Source organism: Mustela nivalis, assembly GCF_964662115.1.
Source record: "Mustela nivalis genome assembly, chromosome: 8".
Classification (NCBI taxonomy): Eukaryota; Metazoa; Chordata; class Mammalia; order Carnivora; family Mustelidae; genus Mustela; species Mustela nivalis.
In genome coordinates, this window is record NC_139027.1 from 10,703,597 (window position 1) to 10,727,469 (window position 23,873).

Here is a 23,873-nt window from a genome sequence, read left to right on the forward strand (position 1 = left end):
ATTAAAGTAACCTGAAAAAGAAAAAACTAGATGTATCACAATCCCAGAGTTCAACACAAAGCTATAGGAATCAAAACAGTATGGTGCCAACAGGCACACACAAACACGCACGGGCGCGCGCGCACACACACAACACACACACAGACACACAAAACCACATAGATCAATGGAGGAGAATACAGAGCCCAGAAATAAACGCAAGTATAGAAATTCCTCAAAAAATTAAAAATAGAATTGCCATGTGATCCAATAATTCCACCATTGGGTATTTACCCAAAGAAAATGAAAACACTAATTCAAAGAGATATATGCGCCCCTATGTCTACTGCAGCACTATTTAAAACAGCCAAGCTAGGGACTCAACCCAAGTGTCCATCCATACACAAATGGATAAAGAAGATGCGGTATATTGTAAATGTTGGAATATTGCTCAGCCACAAAAAGAATGAAATCTTGCCATTTGCAACAACATGGATGAATCTAGAGGATATAATGCTAAGTGAAATAAGTCAGAGAAAGGCAAAATACTCTAGGATTTCACTTTATGAGATTTAAAAAATAAAACAAAGAAAAAAGAGACAAAAACACTCTTAAATACAGAGCAAAACTGGTGGCTGCCAGAGGGGAGGTAGGGAGGCAGGAAACGTGTGAGATAGGTGAAGGGGATTAAAGTGTCCACGGATAATGAGCACAGAGTAATGGATAACATTGCCTAGTCATTATGCTGCACACCTGAAATAACACAACACTGTTAACTATATTTGAATAAAAATAAAATAGGCATCATAATGCCAATAATGCAAGCTTCCTGTGAGACCATGTAAAAGTACATATAAGCTAGAAAGCTTTCACAATAATAGGAAATTATTAGATAAGCCACATGAGGCCTTTCAGCTCTACAATTACAGCGCAAAAAAAAAAAATCTATCCCCCATAATTATTTCCGGGCTAGGCACTATGAGGTACAAATAAGATAGTACGTAACATTCAGATATTTACTGAAGGCATTGATTTAAGAATACTAATTTCATAACATCTTTTTAAGGATCCTGGTACAATGTGCCATTAAGATAGATCAAAATATAAGGAAATGAGTTGTTTGCGTCTCCTTTGTGCTCAATCACAGAGGGTACTCTGATTGAGGAGAAAAAGCCACATTCCACACAAGAGAACTGCCAATAGTAGGGTCAAGGCAACGTACAACTGAAGTTCCCGGGTGGTAAAAAGGTTTTTTTTTTTTTAAGTGGTCTTTCTACACTGGTTGAATAGTTACATTTGCTTATTAATATCCCAAATCAACTAATAAACATAGTGTCTAACAATTACACAGGGTATAATACAAAGGAGAAGCATGAGTAGCAATTCCCAAATAATTCCTGTTCTAAACATACTACAGGTACGCTGGTCCAAGTGAAATAAGCACCAAATACAAACAGCGAGCGTCTGTGGGTCCCGCAGCCCAGCCAACCAGAGTCCCAGTGCTACTCTCTGACCCTTCCAGAACTTGCCACATGATACTGCCAGCCTGGAAATGCCCAGAGCTCCTCCCTCTGCATAAGGAACTCTTACTTCCAAATCAACTATCCCCTCCAGAATGAAAGGCTCCCTCTTCCACACCTCAGTGGTACTTCATATGATGTGACAGAAGGTGTCAGAAAACATGTAATATTGTGCTATTTCACCGCTTCTCTAACCTTCTCCCCCACTACACTGAGGGCTCCTTGAGGAAATACAATGCCTTTTATTTACCTATTTATTCTCTGCTCTAACATTATGCCCAGGCTCAAAGGAAGTGTTTGCTGATTGATTGAAAAAAAAAATAAACACTGAAATGACATGTTATTGTTTTATTATAGTCAACAAAATAAAAACAAAACAAAACATAGTGAGCCCCTTAAATTTTGTTAAAGACAGTAACTTAGAAGTAGATTCTACTCCTGAAATCAACATTGCACTGTATGTTAACTAACTAGAAGTTAAATTAAAAATACAAAAAAAAAGGGCGCCTGGGTGGCTCAGTGGGTTAAGCCGCTGCCTTCAGCTCAGGTCATGATCTCAGGGTCCTGGGATCGAGGCCCGCATCGGGCTCTCTGCTCAGCAGGGAGCCTGCTTCCTCCTCTCTCTCTTTCTGCCTCTCTGCCTGCTTGTCATCTCTCTCTGTCAAATAAATAAATAAAATCTTAAAAAAAATAAAAAATACAAAAATAAAAATACAAAAAAAAAAAAAAAAGATGCAGGGAGAAAAAGCAAAGTAACACTCTTGTGCACTAAATTGGTAACAGACCCACAAAGGCAACACAGTAAATTAGAAAGAACCGAGTACAAGGTAGAGGCCAAGTCACTTGATCTTCCATATGTTTCTTCATCTGCAAAATGAAAACAAACCCCACGAACTGACAGCAGAAAATGCTAATAGCAAAATAGCACAAAATACGGGATTCAACAAGAAAGTGACTTTCCAGACACAAACAGTAGTGGTACTGCTTGCTTCTACAGATAGCACGCCAAACCAATCCAGAATATAGGATTTAGCTGAAGTCAAGAGCAGAGAAATAACTAGAACTCAAAATTTTAAATATATTAAATACAAACCCAGCAACAAAATGCTCGTCCTATTTCTTATGGTTTCTGTATTTTCTGATGATTTCCTTCGCGTTAGTTAAAAAAAAATTGAAGAAACAGAAAAATGAGGTTGTCCGGTTCTCCCCAAAACGGGAAGAGAATGATCTGATGCCTCCATATGGGCCAAGACTCTTGCAAGAGCCAGACACAGAGTGAATAGAACCTTCGCCCGCAGAGGCTGCTCCTGAGTGTCTCACTCGCATCAGGATGAAACCGACAAACATCCTTCCCACAGAGCCATTCATCTCTTACTGAGGAAAAAACAATATAACAATGGTACCTGAAGCCCAGAATCAACAGGGTTTGTTTCTTCTAGGAGCTTCAACAATCTCAGATTTTTTTTTTTTTTAATTAACAAAACAAACTGAAAAGGATATGTTGTGGACAAGGATACAAAATTCACAAGTATTGTAAAACAAAAAACTTCAGATAATATAATGATCCCAGGAGATTTCTTTGGCTTACAAACCCAGATTTAAAAGGCCTAGGTTTATTCTTTTTTTTTTTTTTTCTTTAAGTCTCCTTATTGAGATAATGATATATAGTAAAACCCAGAAATTCCAGCAAACAGTCCCATGAATTTTAACTTACATATATGCCCACATAGTATGCAATTAAGAGCACATCCAGATGAAGTATATTCAAGGTTCATTCAATTATCCTTTAAAGGTACTCAGGATGAAAATATCTGAGAAGCACAGGTTAAGCTGATAAGTTACCTGTTCTTGTCCTGGGCGACTATAAAACTTGACACTTAACATCCTTAATAATCCCAATGTCTTTGGTACCTGCAAAATAAATGCACATCAGACAAAGAAGAATTAATGGAATGCTTTTTCACTGTAAAAAGTCCTTTAACATGAAATGCAAACTATAGCAAACCTAGTACTTTAAGAAATAGTTGAGAAAATAGGGGAGCCTGGATGGCTCAGTCGGTTAAGCCTCTGCCTTCAGCTCAGGTCATGATCCTAGGGTCCTGGGATCCTGGGCAGTCTGCTTCCCCCTCTCCCTCGGGCCCTCCCTCCCCAACAAATAAATAAATAAAATCTAAAAATAAAAAAGGAATAGTTGAGAAAATCATCAGTAAGTGTCCAAGATCTTGGTGAGACTCTATTTTTATTTGGGAAAAAAGAAATCCAAATGGTCAATCTGTCAACATACACCCATACTCAAATGTTTTTTTTTTTAATGTTTGTTTTTTAAATGCACACATAACAAGTCTACTATAATCTATGTGAATTAGAAGCCACTCAAGCTCTTCTCAAATGAGATCCCCCAGGTTATCATTTTTATCCCATCATCATTATGGAAAAGTCAAAATTTCTAGTAGAAATTTCATTCATAAGGAATTGATCCTATGCTTTAAAAATACCCCCCCCAAAATCAACCTTTAGAAACCAGTATTCAAAATAATATGACACAAGACTATTTATCTTTAGATTTAAGAGATACATTTACAAAAGCAAGAGGGGGAGAAGGCAATAATTTAAGAAATGGAAAAGAACAAGTTTTGTTGGAACTGCAGAGAATTTAGTATACTACTGACGCAACATCAAACAGTACAACTGCTGGGGAAAAGTTTGATTGTTCCTCAAAAGGCTAAATATGAAACTACCATATGACCCAGTCATTTCATCCTAAGTATATACCCAAAAGAATGAAAAACAGGTATTTAAACAAAAACACTATATCAAACAAAAGTTCACAGCAATACTATTAAGTGGAAACAACTCAAATGACCATCAAAGAAGGAATGAGCAAAATGTGGTATATCCCCACAACGGAATACCTGCAGTCATCAAAAGGAAATGAAGCACTGATATATGCTACAAGTTGGATGAACCTCCAAAATATTATGCTACATAAAAGAAATCAGATACAAAAGGTCACATATTTCATGATTCCATTTATAAGAAACAGAACAGGTAAATCCACAGAAATAGACTAGTGGCTGCCAAGAGCTGGATGGAAGAACGACAGGGATTTTATACCTTAATAGGTAGAAGGTTTCCTTTTGGGGTGACAAAAATATCCTGGAACTACATCCTGGTGGTGGTTGCACAACACTGTCGATGTACTCAATAACAAGTGAATTGCATCCTTTAAGTTTATTAAGGGTAAATTTTATATTATATAAATTTTCCCTTAAGAGAAAAGGGCAAAAAAAGAGTGCCGTTTTGTTAAGGTTAAAATTTTCCCTACTAGAACTTCGAAATAGCTAAAGCCATTAGTGATGGCCTAGCTCCATATCTTCCAATATTTCCTCCAACAAAAAAGAGTAAGAAGATAAAATATGAAGTGCATGGCTGACTCAGTAGAGTGTGCAACTCTTGGTCCCAGGGTCATGAGTTCAAGCCCCATGTTGGGTGCAGATATTACTTGGATGGATGAATGGATTGATGGATCAAAGGAAGGGAGGGAGAGGAAGAAAGACTTGTTGATCTACAAGAAAACCATGGCCTCAGGGGTGCCTGGGTGGCTCAGTCAGTTGGGTATCCACCTTCAGCTCAGGTTATGATTCCAGGGTCCTAGGGTCGAGCCCCAAATCAGGGAGCCCGCTTCTCCCTCTCTATCTCTGTCTCTCCAATTACACACGTGCTCTCTTTCTCAAATAAATAGAAAAAAAAAAAAAGTGCCCTCAACTTAACTTGAAGACTGAAGATAACCCAAACTTCAAAATAATTTTAAGTAGAAAAACAAAAGTCACAAGTCCCAGTTGTCATCTCTACTGCTCCTTCCAACTCCCATGTCCCCACGACACCTACCACAAGGCCTGGTGGTGAGCAAAAGCAGACTGTAAAAATACTGCAGGGCCTGGGAAGGACAGACAAGGGAAGGTAGCCAAGGGATATAACATCCCTCTAAAAACATTGTCACAGTTATCATCTAAGAAAGCTCACCAGACATAGAAAAAGATACGAATTTATACATTGAAAGAGCAAGCAGGGGTACCTGAGAAAATCAGTCCCCCTCCCAAAAAAATCAACTCCAAGAAATATCCCAGGAAAACTATTAAATTTCACACAAAGAAAACAAAAATCCTCAAGGCAATCTAAGCAAAATGGCCAAATAACATTTGTATGTTATTTCTATGTTTCCCTTTGTAGGGAAAATAATTTAAGGTAAGTGAGAAGTTTCAAATTCCACAGACAAAGTAAAGCAATAATAGAGTAGTGGCTATTTTTTTAAGTTCAATGAAAGAAATGGTAAGCTAAGGATTTTATATCCAGACACGTTTTCCTTCAAATATTCAGGCTATTAGACAACAATTTTGAAGATCCAAGAACTTAAGGACCCTTTACCTATGAGACCTTCTTAGAACGTCTACTAAAAGAGAGGCACCTGACTGGCTCAGCCAGTAGAGCATGCAGCTCCTGATCTCAGGGTAGTGAGTTGAAGCCCCAGGTTGGATGTAGAGATTATTTAAAAATAAAATCTTAAAAAATAAACCAAACCACATCTACTAGAAAATAGTTTCATCCAACCCAGTGATGACTTCAACAAAAGAAGTAACGGCATTCTGTAAAAGACACGGACATCGAAGACTAAAGAAAGGTGAGGATAAGGTAGAAACTAACGTGCAAAAATTACAAGTTTTGTCAACGTAGCAATAACACAATTTTAAAAAGGAAGAGAAAAGAAAGGGAAAAAGGAAAATCAACTGATTTTTGTAAAAGCAATTAGCAGGGATTAAAGAATACCAACAGGAGCGTCTAGGTGGCTCAGTTGGTTAAGCATCTGCCTTTGACTCAGGTCATGATTCCAGGGTCCTGGGATGGAGTCCCGCACTGGGCTCTCTGCTCAGCAGAGAGTCTTGCTTCTCCCTCTCCCCAAGCCGTGTTTTCTCTAGCTCTCTCTCAAATATATAAATTAAAATCTTTTTTAAAAGGAAGGAGAGTGGGGCACCTGGGTGGCTCAGTGGGTTAAAGCCTCTGCCTTCTGGTCAGGTCATGGTCCCAGGGTCCTGGGATGGAGCCCCACATCGGGCTTTCTGCTCAGCAGGGAGCCTGCTGCCCCCTCTCTGTACCTGCCTCTCTGCCTACTTGTGATCTCTGTCTGTCAAATAAATAAATAAAATCTTTTAAAAAAATAAATACATAAAAGGAAGGAGAGGAGGGAGGGAAGGAGAGGGAGAGAAAGGGAGAGAAGGAGGGAGAGAGAGAGAGAGACAAAAGAAGGAAGCCAATAAAACTGATAAACGTAAAATACTGGAGGGCACTGATAACATCACCAAGATAGTTTCTGTGAAACGCTGGAGGTAAATTCCCACATAAGTGAATTCAAATTCAAGAGAGAAAAGAAAGAGGAAGTGTAAACAAATACAAGCAGCTCTTGAACACCTTGAAGAAAGGGAAATAAATGGAGGTGGTAACAGGATTTAGCCGGGTCTAAATCCCCCAAAACCAAATGAAAACAAATAGTTTTTATGATGGAAAAATAAAAGCATGTTGTATGCTGGTAAATCTAATCGACAGCAAAATTCATGATGCAGGAGAAATATCAATAAGCAAGAGTGTGAGATCTGGAGGACAAACAGATGGGTTGGTCTTAGTTGGTACAAAGACAGTTTGTGTGTAAAAATGAGAGAAAAGGTACCGTGTACAGACAGAGACACAGGAAGGGGGTGGGATCCTGTGAAAACATTTCTCTGATTATTTCTAATTTCTGAAGGAAATGAGATTTCCCAGGGAAACAGGATTCCAAAAAGCCTGTGTTCTTCCCACAAAAACATCCTTCACCCAAAAAGCAGCAATGTCAATAACATAAAAATTAAGTTTTGTTCATTTTTATATATTTTCTAAAATCCTGGTCTTAAAAATACAAACAGATAATAATTATGAACACTAGAGATCATTTTATGGCTTACCAAGGGCCTTCACATATATTAGCTTGTTTGTGTCAAAAGCCTTACTACACAAGTGTTGAGTGATAAACCAGAATTCCAATCCCAGACTTCTGACTCCCAAATCTGGGTTCTCTCTTCTCTCCCAGTTACTGAAGTAGAGAATGCAACTTTACAGTGTACTGCCCCTATTTGTGGATATGGCTACATCCTCCAGTACAGTAAAACCCCTTGAGGGATGCTACCTTCCTATTACCAGAGCAGTGATTCAATGTTGAACAAATGAATAAATAAAACTATCTCACATTAATTTGGAAACTTTAGTCAGTGCACATATTGAATCTTGCAAAGTCCCTTTTTACAACCTAGCAGCCTTGTGAGAGACTAGAATGTATATGTCAGCAGCATTTTTTCATCAATATCCACCCAACACAACAGCAATCTTAAACAAACGAGTTTGATGAGGGCAGTATCTGCCACCGGACAAAAGAACTAATCCTGTAATTCAAATTACTTCAAGGCAGGGGCAGGCTATGCAGAATGACTGTAAGTTTAGCAGCAGGACACATTTAATAGCCACTAACGTAGTTAAAATACACTTGCGGCATTTGAAGAAATTAATCATACAGCCAAGCATTCAGTTTGCAATTTAATGTTTTTCCCCACTTATTCTGTCAGTGCACAGGCAATTTTCTTCTAAGAGACTGCAATCCCAGAGCTTCAGCTGGAGAGAGAAGGACCATAGCAAAGCAGATTCTAATACTTGAGTGAGGAGCAAAGTGAAAGCACAAGAGAATCAAGCCAAGGTGAAGGAAGGTTTCACGGTATGCGACCATACTCCGGGACTCCTCCTTTCCCAGGCCATTCTGTCACAAACACTCCCTGTTATCCTGTACTGAAATGGACTTCCACCATTTGCCTACTTCATCTCTCCTTGTATTCTCCACACTTACCTATTTTTTTCTTTCTTTTTTTTCCCCCTCAACCTTTAATTTTGACAAATCTCATAGCTATGGAGAGGCTGAAGTGAATGCACAACAAAACACCAGTATGCCTTCCGCTCGGGCTCACCAGTTATGAACGCGTTGCCACGCTTGCTTTATCTCTGTGTGCGTACACACATCTTTTAAATTATGGGTCTGACTGGGGCGCCTAGCTGGGTCAGTCACAGAGCGTCCAACTCTTCATTTTGGGGTTATGTGTTCAATCCTAACCATTTAAAAATAAGTTGCAGACATCACACTTTGATTCAAAAGCCAAAACAGTTTCAAACTCCAAGATCTGCCCTGGCGGATATCACAGAAAAAACTACAAGCTGGGTATGGATTAAATCAGAGAGAGAAACCGGACTAACCCTGCAAAAGCGAAATAGTATATTTAATATGTATAAACAACTCCTACCTCTTTATGAATTATGGGATAATCATCAGAAATAAATCTGACAGGACCACTGACCTGTATATAATTTCAATGGGGAGCGGGGAAAGGTACTCAACAGTGACTACAAGATCTGTTCCATCTGTGTTCCCCTATTTTTAGTTCTAGGGTCTTGGGCTCCTTTTCTGTGAAGTGTGGCTACTAACACTCAATGTGGACTCCTCCCTGCACCCTGCAGGAGAAGAGGCAGGATCTAGAATGGATAGGGGGGTAAAGCATGGAAGGAAAAGCACAAAGCACAGTCCTCGATTATAAATTCATGCAGAAATACAAACGGTTATAAGATCTAGTGGTATAAAAACGAGTAAGGTGAGCTAATTAAATAAAAAAAAAACAACCCTACTTTGTTGGGTTAAATTCACAATCACGTACTTCAAAATATGTCAAAAGCTAAAGAAAAAAAAATGAATGAAGCTTTCAGTCATTGCTTAAGATTTCTTTTTAAAAGTACTTCTTCATGGGCGCCTGGGTGGCTCAGTTGGTTAAGCGACTGCCTTCGGCTCAGGTCATGATCCTGGAGTCCCAGGATTGAGTCCCGCATTGAGTCCCGCATTGAGTCCCGCATTGAGTCCCGCATTGAGTCCCCATCGGGCTCCCTGCTCGGCAGGGTGTCTGCTTCTCCCGCTGACCCCTCTCCTCTCATGCGCTCTCTCTCTCTCTCAAATAAATGAATAAAATCTTAAAAAAAAAAAAAAAAGTACTTCTTCATTATTTCCTTTTTTATACCTTTTAACCATTTGTGGTTTTAGAGGATTAATTTAAAATCAGCGCATTTTAAACAAAAATAATAGAACAAATACATTCACTGCAGGAAAAAAACAACATGACATATTCACTTAAGTTGTGTTTTCCTTAAGTTCTTGGTTTCTTCCCTCATTTGAGAAGTATCTGAGTGTCCACTACATGGAAGGCAATGTGCTAAGCACAGGATGCCTACTCGTGATTGAGTGCTTGACTTCCAGCAGTTTGCATAGGGAAACAGTATTTTATCTTGCCTTTCTAGACACACAGAAGAACTATTTCCCAGGGCCCTTGAAGGTAAAAAGGACCACGTGAATAGTTAGAACACATGAACTGTGAGCACAGGTAATGTTAGTTCTAGTTTGAAAAGTTCCACCTTTTAACCCTCTCTTTCCCCTCCTATTAACTGAAATACTTGAACCTCAAGAGGTTGCCAGCCTGCGTGGATTCTCTAGTCATCACTTGGAACAAACTGTCCAGGGGAGTCATGGCACCAAGAGCAGACTTTGCCACAAATAAGGAATGAATGGTTATAGGGTAACCCACAGAAATGCCATGAGTTTACATCTGTTCATGGGACGGTTTGATTATCACAGCAGAATCTAGCCTATACTGACTATTACAGCATACTGGAGTGCTCTGCTACAGAACAAAGGGATGAAAGGCTGGGTGTCAACCAGGTGAATGCAGACCAAAGTATTAGCAAGTGTGCCATGGTGGTAAACAACTTGAACAGGGGAACTTGTGCCAGACTCTACCACTTACTAGCTCGGTGACCCAGGGAAGTTACTAAACTAACACTCTACTTCCCTCATCAATAGACAGGCTAGTAACAATATCTACCCCAAGAAGTCATGAGAGTTAAGGGAGCTAATACACACCGCAGGAGTCAAGACAGTTGTCATCCCATAAAAAATGCTGAATAAACATTAATGTCTCAATAAGCAAATGCAAGTAACAGGATTCCTGTTAGGTTCTTTTTCTAATATCTGTTAATGCTGTTAATAAAAATGAGACCAAGTGAAACCAAAAACACTTTAGATAACTCTGATATTGGAAAGAAGTACTAAAATTTCACATGAAGTCACTTTCCTCACTGAGACAAAGTACTTCATCCTGTTCCTGCCTGAGGCCTAGTCGCAAAGTGAAATGCCAGATACTTACTGCAGTGACCCTGTCTCCACCATTGGTAACCTGCTTATAATAAGGCGATCCCGAAAGAACTCTCCAGGCAGACAGGCCATAGCTAGAAGCTTTTGATATGCCCACTTCAGCAGTTTCGCATCCACCAACCAGCAAAAGTCTAAAAAAAAACCAGAAAATTAAGAACTGATAAATTGCGGTCTGAATAAGAAGACATCAAAACAAGGAGAGCAGAAGCAGTCACCTTCCCAAAGAAAAGTAAAGCAAAAGTACTATATATACTAAAATTACTATAAACTATAAATATAGAAGTTCAGTATTTTAGAAGAAAAAAAAAGCAAATGGTTTTTCAATTAGAATTTTCACCTTCACTTATACAGAGGAAGGCTTAAGCATTCAAGTACCTGAAATCCAGATGGGAATTTTACAAAGAGTAAAAATGTTTGAAGGTTGAACACTGAACACTGAAAAAACTGTATCGACACCAGTGAACTTGAACACACAGACCTGTCACCCAGGTGGGTATCTATTCGTTACAGCAGTGGGTTGTATACAGCTACAGGTGTTAGCGAAGGCCGCTGGGAGAGCAACTCTGCGGTCTAACTATACTGAAACAAGACTATTTAACACTTTAGATGTACATTATGATCTGTTTACTGTTTGTTCTACTTCCTTAGCAGTTAGAGAGGAGGTACCAACATGGCAAACAGTCTAACATACTAAAAGTTCAAAGGCTCTGTGACACTACACAAACTAATTAATAATAATAAAACCCATGATTTTTTTTTTTTTTTACTGAGGTGCAGATGATATATAACATATATTAGTTCAGGTGTATGACACAATGATTCAAAATTTGTATATATTGTGAAATGATCCCCACCATAAGTCTAGTTAATATCCACCCCATACACAGTTTAAAATTTTTTTTTCCCTGGTGATGAATGCTTTTAAGATCTACTCTCTTAGAATGCAGCACAGTATTTTTAACCAGTCACCAAAAACAGTCATGATTTTTAAAGTCATGTTCACTAAATCTGGCAGGGAACTATGTTATAGATATTATAATCATCCGTCTAAGAAAGAGAAAAGTTGGGAAGTAAAGCTCTGATCTAGTAAAGGAAGCACTACAGTTACCAGTGAATTATTTTTGTTCCCAATGACAATGAGGCAATACAGTAAGGGAAGAGACAGGACACAGGTTTCACTGGTCTTGTGCATCTGATGCTCCCCCAACGTGAACTACAACTGTTCCAAATGACAGAAAACAATTATCAAGCTCCTTTTAAAGCAAAACACACATAGTACTGTCATCACCATGTTCCCGTTTTATAAGAGGATGCACTCCCTCGCAGAAGTCAGCCTTTCCCTTTTTCTAGACCATGCTCATATAAAACCAAACCTTAAAAAACGTCAGGTTCTGTATAGAAAGTTGGAAGGTAAAAGAAAACAACACTTTGTATGGCTTTTCAGGGTTGGCATGTCAAAAGGATTTACTTAGAAGTAATCCAGAACAGGTGGGTGGGGGTGGCTATCTCTCTCATAGGTATCTGTGAAACAAAACTGACCACGAAATGATTGTTGAAACTGAATGACTGGCACAAAGGAGTCAGTATCTATTGTCTATAAGAACAGACTTCAAATATTCCACAAAGAAATTTTTTTTAAGTCAATTTGTTTATACAACAACAACAACAACCCTGGAAACACCTGGATGGGGCTCAGTTGGTGGAGCAGGCATGGGACTCTTGATCTCAGGGTCATGAATTCAAGCAACCGGGCATAGAGATTACTTAACACACACACACACACACACACACAAAACAGTCTTCTGAATAAATAAAAACGCAACAGGTAACTTTGAATATCTACATTTCTGAATTTAATCTCAATGTTTTTTCAAACAGGAAACATGTGATTCATAAAACATATCTTTAAAAATTAGTAACCTATAATTATAATAAAAATAAAAACACTGTTTGAGAATTCAACAAATCCCCAAAAGGCCAGGATAAAGCAGATTCTGATAACTAACTTTCCTCGGCTCAACGTACAACATATATTTACATTAACATATAATTCTTTTCTCAAGGAACTGGACATTATTTAATCTGCACTACTATGTCACTGAGGGGACCTATCTAATTTTCAGATTTAAAAAGTAGAGATAGTTTTCGGCCTTTGCGTTGGCAGAAGCAAAGCTGCAACTCTCCCCAGTCATCCAGAACCCAGACACAGCCTCCACCATGTCACCTGAGTTTGAGCCCAGTGAGATCAAAGATAGACCTGAGGTGCACCCGGTAACAAAGTCAGTGCCACCCTGGTCCTCAAAATTGGCCCCCTGGGTTTATCTCCAAAAAAATTTGGTGACGACACTGCCAAGGCAGCTGGTGGTTAGAAAGGTCTGAGGATAACAGGGAAACTGACCGTTCAGAACAGACAGGCCCAGATTGAAACGGTACCTTCTGCCTCTACCCTGATTATCGAAGCCCTCAAGGAACTACCAAGAGAAAGAAGTAGGAAAACATTAGCAGGGTGGAAGTGTCACCTTTTTTTTTTTTTAAGACTTTATTTATTTATTTAACAGACAGAGATCACAAGTAGGCAGAGAGGCAGGCAGAGAGAAAGGAAGGGAAGCAGGCTCCCTGCTGAGCAGATAGCCTGATGCAGGGCTCAATCCCAGGACCCTAGGATCATGACCTGAGCCAAAGGCAGAGGCTATAACCCACTGAGCCACCCAGGTGCCCCATGGAAGTGTCATTTTGATGAATCTGTCAATCCTCCCCAACTGATGCAGTACCATTCCTTAGCCAGAGAACTCTCTGGAACCATTAAAGAGATTCTAGAAACTGCCCAATCTGTGGGCTGCAATGTTAATGGTCACCATCCTTGTGACATCACAAAGAACATCAACAGGGACCACTTCATGACATCACAGATGACATCAAAAGTGAAGCAGTGGAATGTCCCACTAGTTAAGAACCACAAAAGAAAATATGTTAATAAAGGATTATTTGATAACCAAAAAAATTATATATATGATATGTAACAAATATCATATATATTTATTATATATGTTCATACATATATACATATGTATAGAACGAAGTTGTCTGACTACTGAAGGAGATAAAAGCTAACTAAAATTTCGGTTTTTTTATCTCTTGGTCTTAACACTAGAAGATACTTCCTCTCTCTGATTTTTGATAAATACCATAGCCATGCACACATCAAATTAGCTACAGGACAAACTCCAACAAGAACAAAAGAGATTTAGTATCTGCTTCCAAACAACCTTTCCTCCATTAATGCCCAATGGAGGAGTAAGTGGACAAAGAAGCAGAACAATGGCACTAGTCATGTACGGTCCTCACTAGATGGTAAAATGATGTAATTCGAATGAAAACAGTCAATGAAAGAGAGGGGCGAGAAGTCCCAGACCCAGCACAGCACACAGAACAAATGGTTCCTGAGTGACTGAATTTAAAACTCCCAACTTGCTCCTTAAGTAGCACAGGGAAAGGTGCTATAGTGACCCCACTTCCCCCCGCCTGTCCCAATGCTTGCTAGGTTTCAGCAGTAAGTACCAGAAGATGAGGCAGGGAGAAGGGGAAAGCTTATGGCCACAGGGATGGGGAGAAATGGGGGAAGAGGGTGATTCACTGATAAAGACAGCACTAGATAATGCTAAACTGATAATCTGGTAAAGCAAAGTATTGGGGGAAAAATTTCAAGGTATTAGTGAAAGACAAAGACAGAAAAATACCATGCTCTTCGACAAACTCTCAAAACCTTAAAGATGTCAATTCCCCTTAACCTATAAATTGAATGCAATTTCAAATAAAATCCCAACAGAATCTTTCGTGGAACTGAAACTGATGTGACAGAATTAAACAAGTCTAAAATTCACAAGGATGTGTACAGATCTGAGAAAAGCCCACTCCATTCACACCGATAATCTTTCCCTTTATTTTTATTTTTTTTTAAAGATTTTATTTATTTATTTGACAGAGAGAGAAATCACAAGTAGGCAGAGAGTCAGGCAGAGAGAGAGAGAGAAGCAGGCTCCCGCTGAGCAAAGAGCCCGATGCGGGGCTCGATCCCAGGACACCGAGATCATGACCTGAGCCGAAGGCAGCGGCTTAATCCACTGAGCCACCCAGGCACCCCAATCTTTCCCTTTATGACCTGTGCTTTGTGCATCTTGGCCTGCAAATACTTTCCTACCTAGTGTCATTAAGACATTCTCCTTCCAATTTCACCATATTGAAATCTAAAACTTCTATCCATACAAAGATAAATCACACACCAGGAAAGTACATAAGAGTAATAGTATAGCAAGCAATTTACATACCACAATCAGCTCAAAAGAAAAACAAAGAATAAAGTAAGTCACAAAAGGTGAAAGCCAAGTCAATAATGTGGATTAAAACAGCAGAGATTTAGGATGTAGGGGCATCTGCCTGGCTCAGTTGGTAAAGCATGTGACTCTTGATCTTGGTGTTGTGAGTTCGAGCCCCATGCTGGGCATATAGTTTATATTTACCAAAAAAAAAAAAAAAAAAAAAAAAAAAATCAGCAAAACAATACAGAGTATGTTTAAGGACACAGTATCTCTTATAAAGTACTGATGAAATCATAAACTGGAGCAATCATTTTGGTGAATGATATGACAATACCAAACAAACACATACACCTAACAATCCCACAAACTGTTCCAAGGAAACACTAGAGAAATTCTTGTATGGGTATATTTATCTCTTGGTCAAAGAATACTTCATGCAGCACTATTTATAATAAAGGAAAATTAGAAGTATTTTAAATGTTTACAAAGGATGGATAAATTCAGTAAATTGGTCAGGGAAACATGCAATGTAACTACAGTAGAAAGACGGATGGATGGATAGATAGAGAAGGCTATACAACAAAATCATGAGTAGTGACCTCTAGAAAGGGATAGTGAGACAAAGCAATGGAAGTAGGACGTTTTGTTTGTATTGCCTTTTTTGAAAATTTTTTATTTCTTTTCAGCGTAACAGTATTCATTGTTTTTAAACCGCACCCAGTGCTCCATGCAATCCGTGCCTTCTCTAATACCCACCACCTGGTTCCCCCAACCCCCACCCCCCGCCCCTTCAAAACCCTCAGTATTGCCTTTTATTCACATATGTGTATGTGCACACACCCACACACCTTAAGTAAAAAAGAAAATCTTAATATCTGTTAATTCTCAGTAGGTACTTAGGTGTTCATTACATCACTCTCTCTCTTTAGCCTAAAAAGAAGAACGTCAAGATAGAGTATTCCCAATTATGTACATAAATCTTTCCAGTTAATGAAGTCCAGGAGAGAAAATTCAGTAAATTGGCTCTTACACAGAACACCACGCCACAAGTCTAGCCAAATACTGAAAATAAAATTAGCATATCATTTACTTTGTGACATTTTGAGGTTGTTTATACATTAATGGCTACAGCTTAAGCATTCTGTGATTCACTCCTGAAGGGACTGTTAGATTTTCACAGAAAGTAAGTCCACAAACAGATAATACTGTAGAAAATAACTTTTTTTTTAACTTTATTTTTTCAGTGTTCCAAGATTCATTGTTCATGCACCACACCCAGTGCTCCATACAATATATGCCCTCCTTAGTACCCACTACCAGGCTTTTATCATTAATGTTGTTCTGTTGCAGTAATTTCCTCCACCCAGAATACTTACATGTGGTGGTAACCATTACCTCCTTAAATATACAAAGTAAATATACTGGGCTCTTAGGTGCTTACTTTAAGAATCATATCTTGAAGTAACTGTTTTAAAATCTTTCTATAAAAACATGAACCGGGACGCCTGGTGGCTCAGTAGGCTAGAGCCTCTGCCTTCAGCTCAGGTCATGATCTCAGGGTCCTGGGATCAAGCCCTGCATCGGGCTCTCTGCACAGCAGGGAGCCTGCTTCCTCCTCTCTCTACCTGTCTCTCTGCCTACTTGTGATCTGTCAAATAAACACATAAAATCTTAAAAAATAAAATTAAACCAAAACAGATTTTCCAGAGTACAAAGTAAGTTCTCTAAACTAAAGCACATGATGTGTGTGAATTAAAACTGTACTTCTTATTGAAAAAGAGGGAAGGAAGGAGGCAGACAGAGAGAGAAAAAGAGAGAGATGCGAATAATCTTTGCCCAATAATCTTTGGCCTCAAAATTTTGTGGATAATAGGAAAATCTTGGGTCTTAGATTCTAATAACTCTGCAACAAATGTAATCTTAAGACATTAGGGTTCCTGGGTGGCTCAGTGGGTTAAGCCTCTGCCTTTGGCTCAGGTCATGACCCTGGGGTCCTGGGATCGAGCCCCGCATCGGGCTCTCTGCTCAGCGGGGAGCCTGCATCCCTCTCTCTCTCTGCCTGCTTCTCTGCCTGCTTGTGATCTGTCTGTCAAATAAATAAATAAAATATTAAAAAAAAAAAGAAGACATACCCTCCATCCCATCAATTTTTGCTACATGCAAATTGTGTGCTAAGCAATGAGGACTATGCTAAGCAACTAAAAAAGCTTCTTTTTTTTTTTTTACCTGAAATGTTTGAGTCTATTTTATTTTCTTTTTTTTAATATATTTTACCTTTTTTTTAAATTTATAATTTTTTATTTTTTATAAACATATATTTTTATCCCCAGGGGTACAGGTCTGTGAATCACCAGGTTTACACACTTCACAGCACTCACCAAAGCACATACCCTCCCCAATGTCCATAATCCTACCCCCTTCTCCCAACACCGCCCCCCCCAGCAACCCTCAGTTTGTTTTGTGAGATTAAGAGTCACTTATGGTTTGTAAAAAAGCTTCTTAATAAACCATTTATAATTCTTCTTGGCTTTAATTTGTGGTGTCACATTTAGCTTTCCCAGTTCGTCAGGATCAACACAGTGTGGTGCTTAGGGGCGCACTTCCTGTCCCTAACTTCCATTCCATGATGGCCTTGGAGGCTTCCTGTCCCTCCCCTTACCTTCCATTCCTCGGATGGCCTTGGAGATATATTGACACACAGGAATGAAAACGAGCACAGTCACTCCAGGGGATAGGACAAGTCAACACAAGCCACTACTGCACAGAACCCCGTCAATGACCTTGGAGTTTGGTATAAAGACAGTCCAAAGGACAGAGAAGTAAGCTGCATGGAGGAAAAGGCCAAGAAAGGCTTCACAGGCTTAACATCAGCAAAAAGCTGACTCTTCAAACAATTTCCCAGACAGATAAAGGGATCAGGTAAAGAGCATCCTACGCCAAGGGAACTCGATGTCAAAGAAGAGAGTCTAGTTTGTAGAATGGCGTGACTGGAGAAAAATGAATGCGGTGCGCACGTCTAGCCTATAACTGGAAGCAGGAGGATCAGGAGACAAAGTTCCAAGGGGTCCTTAACATTACAAAATAGTCTGTCTTGCTCCCTCCCTGGGCACTTATCACCTTCTCCCTGTACACTGGAACAGTCATTGAAGTCGTGCCTCCCTTTGTAAACCTGGAGCCACTTGGGCACAGAGATTGTATCTGTATTCTCCGCAGCGTTCACCACAATTGCTCCACTCAAGAAACCTCTATCTGCACGCTACGTGCAGAGCACCACAGGGCACAGAGATAAATAAGACACAGTCCTTGTCCTTGGCTTAACCTCCCCAGGCTTCAGCTCTCCCACCTGAGAAATGAAGGGGCTGAGCCAGATGATGGATGAACCTCTCTTCCAGCTCTGACAGGCTAAGAGTCTAAAACTCAAAGCAGGGACACAGGGATCAGACAACAAAAATAAACTGTGACTGATGAAGCCAAAAACACCAGAAGGGGTGAATTCCATGAGCGGGCATAAAGGCAGAGGCCGGTGCAGAACAAGGGGCAGGGACACAGGGTGGTCAAGGCCGTCCGAAGAAAGGGAGGTCGGGTCAGAATGTGTGTCCCTCAGCACCACACCACACGTGATCCTGATGAACTGGGAAAGCTAAATGAGACACTACAAATTATTTCCAAGAAGGATCACAGATGGTTTATTAAGAAGGGCCTTTCATCTAATAACTGTTGGAGGACTCTGCCATCTAGTGGCTCAAAACTTCTTAAAGCCGAGGAAAGTCTGGAACACAAGGAGACACACCTGTACACACTCTGTCCAGTGACCACTGGGCCTGCAGCACACAACCCGCAGAAGGGGAAGAAAGAAGAAACTGCAGGTCTCAAGCTTAAGAAGTGTCTAAGATCTGTGCCTGTCAAAACTTGGGCTCAAAAATTGTTACCTACTATTTCGCAGCGAGAAGTTAGTCCTCTCCTGGGATAATGGAAAGTTTCCCCATTTTAACTCATTTTTAGTATAGCTTACACATTCTTTATTTTGAAAATCTTACCACTTCAAAATTTAGAATTCTGTTTATGTCTATTTACTAAAAAAAAGGCTTACAGGAAGAAAACATTCAAAATCATGACTCCTAAAAAAAAAAAAAAAAAATCGTGACTCCCTACATCGGTGGTTCTCAGATACACGTATGCATCGGAATCAACCACAGTGCTTGTAAAAGTGGAAAGCTGGGCCAGTTCCCCAGAGGTCTACATTTGGAGGCCTAGGATGGAGTCCAAGAGTCCACATGTCTAACAATCTCTCCCAGTGATTCTGATGCTGCCGATACAGAGAGCACACGAGAGCGCAGCTTTCCATCATGCTTGAATCTATAATGTGAGCTCTGAAGGGCACAGTTCACTAGAAAACACATTCTGAAGCATGACACTATTCAGTCTATCCAACTTAAGAATGATCACAGAAAACTGATTTTCGTGAATGGTTAGTTGTTGAAGGCAAAACAGTGAGGATTTTTCTTGGATGGGAAGAGTGCTTAGTTTAGTAATAAAAGTCATCACATTTTTCTAGCAATTTAATAATTATACATCTAATGTATTTAAAACTGAGTGGTACCTGATTAGAAACTCCTTAAAATACAATTTAGAATTTAGAACCAGGGGGTGTAAGGAAATCTATACATAAAGTTCAATACTCCTTATTTTACATCTTCTAAGCAGAATTTAACCCATACCCAGTTAGAAGGTTGGCTGGCACATAGTAGACATCAGCAAACATTTTCTATTTAAAAAAAAAAACAGAGAATAGGGGCGCTTGGGTGGCTCAGTCAGTTAAGCGTCTGCCTTCAGCTCAGGTCATGATCCCAGGGTCCTGAGATCAAGCCTCACATCAGGCTCCCTGCTCCGTGGAGGCCTGCTTCGCCCTTGCCCTCTGTCACTCCCCCCACTCCCCGTGCGTGTTTGTTCACTCTCTCTGTCAAATAAATAAAGTCTTTAAAATAAAAAAGAGAGACAACACATATTTCAAGATCTGCAGGCCATAATGGTCTCTTTCACAACTCCTCTGTCCTAGTACAAAAAAGCATAGATAATATATATTTTTTTAAAGTATGACAAGTTGTAATAAAATTATATTTGTGGACACTGAAATTTGAATTTCATATAGTTTTCATGGGCTATAAGAGACTCTTTTTTTTTTCCCCAAACACTTAAAAAAATGTTAAAGTCCAGCTTTGGCTCCCAGACTACACAGAAACAGGTCAGATTTGGCCACAGGCCATAGTTTTCCAATCCCAGGTACAGAGAAAAGCCTACAGAGCGTGATTATCAGAGGACACGAGCTTACCACATAACAGTTGCATCATCTTACAGAGTCTCAACCTCTCAGAGCTCAGTTTCATCTACACAAGAGCAGTTAGGATACCGTCTTACTGAATTGTGTGAAGACTGAGATTCATTAAGTATATGGTAATCAGCAAAGGACTCTAAAATGTCTCAGTTATAATCTTAAGAACTTCAGGTTAAGTCAATTCCATGTCCATCTAAGACGTACCCAAATTTTGCGAGGGACTGTGCTGGCAGTGTAAGAAATGCTGTGTAAGGAAACCAAATTTTCCCTGCCCTGAAGGTACTTAGAGTCCCAGAGGTTAACGAGACTGTAATTTTGTCTAAGACAGGTTTGAAGAAAAAAACAACCTGGTTCAGGCCTTCTATCCATACAACTCTTCAGCCAATTATAAGAGAATATTATGAGCAATTATATGCCAACAAATTAGACAATCTGGAAGAAATGGATACATCCGTAGAAACATATAAACTGCCAAAACTGAAAGAAGAAGAAAGAAAAAGCCTGAACAGACCCATAAGAGCAAAGAAACTGAAGCAGTAACCAACAATCTTCCAACAAACAAGAGTCTAGGACCAGATGGCTTCCCAGAGGAATTTTACCAAATATTTAAAGAAGAATTATTACCGGGGCGCCTGGGTAGCTTAGTTGTTTAGCGTCTGCCTTCAGCTCAGGTCATGATCTCAGCGTCCTGAGATCAAGCCCCACATGGGGCTCCCTGCTCAGCGGGAAGCCTGCCTTCCCTCTCCTAGTCCCCCTGCTTGTGGTCCCTCTCTAGCTGTGTCCCTCTCTGTCAAATAAATAAATAAAATCTTAGGGGAAAAAAGGGGTGGGGGTATTTTGAGAAATATAAGAATTTACATAGGTCTAGAGGAATCCAGACCCGGAGTCGGTAACTACAGAACTGGGCTCACAGCACTTCTCGATCCAGTATCCTAGGCAGCCATAAGCTATAGAAAGGCGGTAACACCTCAAATGAAATTTATTCCTAATCCTTCATTAGGCCAATTTCAATAGCAAGGATAGGAAGAAGAGTTTTATTCATTTTATTTAATTTTTCAAAGTCTTATTAGTAAAAGTGGTGGGGGAATCAGAATCCCCTCTAACAAACAGATGCTACCAGCCCGTCCTATACCTTACCAAGCCTTTAACAGTACAGCCTCAGTATATGAATATTTAAAACTTGTTTTCCAATAGGTGATTCTGTTGTCCAGACCTTGTTAAGAACTGCTACCCCGGTAAGCAGAATGTTCACAGAAATACTAATTAACAAGTTAATTTAGATTTCCCAGAGGTCTTGGACCTTGTGTCTTTCCCTCAACCCAACAGCTGATGCCAGTGATCATCTGAAGACTTCATTTCCTCCCAATCCTCAGGACGGATTTAAGCAACAGGGCTGCAAAAGCCCAGTACATTCAGCATCCGTCCATCTGGTCCACTCCATGTCTACCTTAGATCCTGATTCCAGAACTACCCAGGGTCTGAAACCCAAATTCCCCTTCTATTCCAGTATAAGTAGTTCAATTACTAAACTCTTTCTCAAACTTTTTTCCCAGGAAAAGAAGTTTGGTCTTTGAATCCCTACTGGGGCCTGCCAAGTATCCCTGACAATGGGTCTGTCTCGAATGCATTCTACTAAACCCCCTACCACAATCCTCCTCTGTTAAACGCTGCCTGTAGTCTGCACCAGACCTCGTATGTATTTGAGCAGCTTACTAAAACCATGTACTGTCTGGACCCAGCGCAATGCCAGCACCTGGTTCAGAAAGAGCGACTTACCTTGAAATTTCACAGCTAGTAAGTAGAATCAAGAACAGAATTCAGACCGCCTGTGCCCTACCTAACCCAGTACACATTCTATTAGGTCAGAAACATATTGTTTTAATTTTCTATTTGTCCATAAGACATAATTAAGTGACACTCCCTCATTCCTATAAAATAAGCTAAATATAACTCAGGAGTCTTCTTTCAGCTCTTACACCCGAAGGGAATGCGCAACAGCTAGCATCGCTCCAGGGAGAAGAAAAAATTCTATCTGGCCCAAGTTACTTCCTAAAATTGCATTCTCGTAAAGCTTTGCAGAGGAATTATAAAGTAGTCGTTCTAACTGGAAGGTGGGGGGTATAAACAAGGTACAAAATGTCTTGCCTAAAAAGTTATAGCCACTGGGTCATAGGTAGATTCGTTATATCGGTCACTGAATTTTTGTGTATGCTTGAACATTTCCATCATAAAAATTTGTTAAAAGAAAAAATAAAGTTATATCAAATTAAACTATAACCAAAACACTCCAAAAGAAAAATATGAGGCAAAGGGGAGCGGGACCAGATGACAGATTTATCAGTTGAACAGAGTAAAAAATTTATAAAGGTCTTCAAAGACCTATTTCTATGTAACTGTAACATAAAGGGAATGAGCCCCTCCTATCAAAGAATCTTCAAACATGAAATCTTTGACTTAAAAGCCAGCCAGGTAGAAGCTGCGAAGGGCAAGGACACTTCGGAGTCACACACGACTACCTCTCTGTAACACCTTCTGGATGAAAACAGATCACGGGCTATGGCCAAGACTCCCCACTTTCCCGTCTCCCCCAAAAAAACGCCTGTAAAATCAAAAAATTTAGTCTGTGAAGCTCAGAAGTCCCTTATTCACACCCAAGAGCTTTCACCTCTACGAGACCATGCAGCTCTCTCCACAGACTACAGCACCCTTCATTTCTCCTCAAAAAACTGACCTGCACTCAGAAAAAGGAGAATTTTCTCATGCTGGAGAAATGAGAAATTGAGAGGCAAAATGAAAAACTCCTTAATAGAAGGTCAACTCAATTACTGACATTTACACTTCTCAGGTACAGGGCTACACATTCATCTCTCAAATGCCAATAGCACCCACATCATCAAAGGCCAAGTGCACTCTGTCACTGCGGTGGGAGATAATCGGCAATGATCACAACACAGGACTCTCTTTCCTTTTCTAGAAGGGACCCTTCATAAAGTTATTAATCTTATCTAGTTACAGTTTATGAAAAATATCTTAATGCCATTTACCCTTAACTGGTCCTCCAGCTGTCAACAGAGCACATCTTTTCACTTAAGACGTACGACCTTAGGAACCAGAAAGATGGGCAACGTTACAGCAATGTAATGGCTGTGAAAATCCACTGCCTGGCTTTCACGTGCATCTCATAGATCTTTTTTTTTTTTTAAGATTTTTTATTTATTTATTTGACAGAGAGAAATCACAAGTAGACGGAGAGGCAGGCAGAGAGAGAGAGAGGAGGAAGCAGGCTCCCCGCTGAGCAGAGAGCCCGATACGGGACTCGATCCCAGGACCCTGAGATCATGACCTGAGCCGAAGACAGTGGCTTAACCCACTGAGCCACCACCCAGGCGCCCCCATCTCATAGATCTTAA

The 23,873-nt window shown here is 39.8% G+C and overlaps 1 protein-coding gene across 1 annotated transcript in view; it reads right to left on the reverse strand.

The window, feature by feature from the left end:
- Positions 1–23,873, reverse strand: part of NBAS (NBAS subunit of NRZ tethering complex) — a 317,592-nt gene that overhangs the window by 255,265 nt on the left and 38,454 nt on the right. Inside the window, exons 10-11 of the mRNA XM_082744160.1 lie at positions 10,808–10,946; positions 3,342–3,410 (exon numbers count right to left, since the gene is read on the reverse strand). Of these exons, the coding sequence (XP_082600286.1) occupies positions 3,342–3,410; positions 10,808–10,946 (208 nt within the window). The remainder of the gene's footprint in view (positions 1–3,341; positions 3,411–10,807; positions 10,947–23,873) is intronic.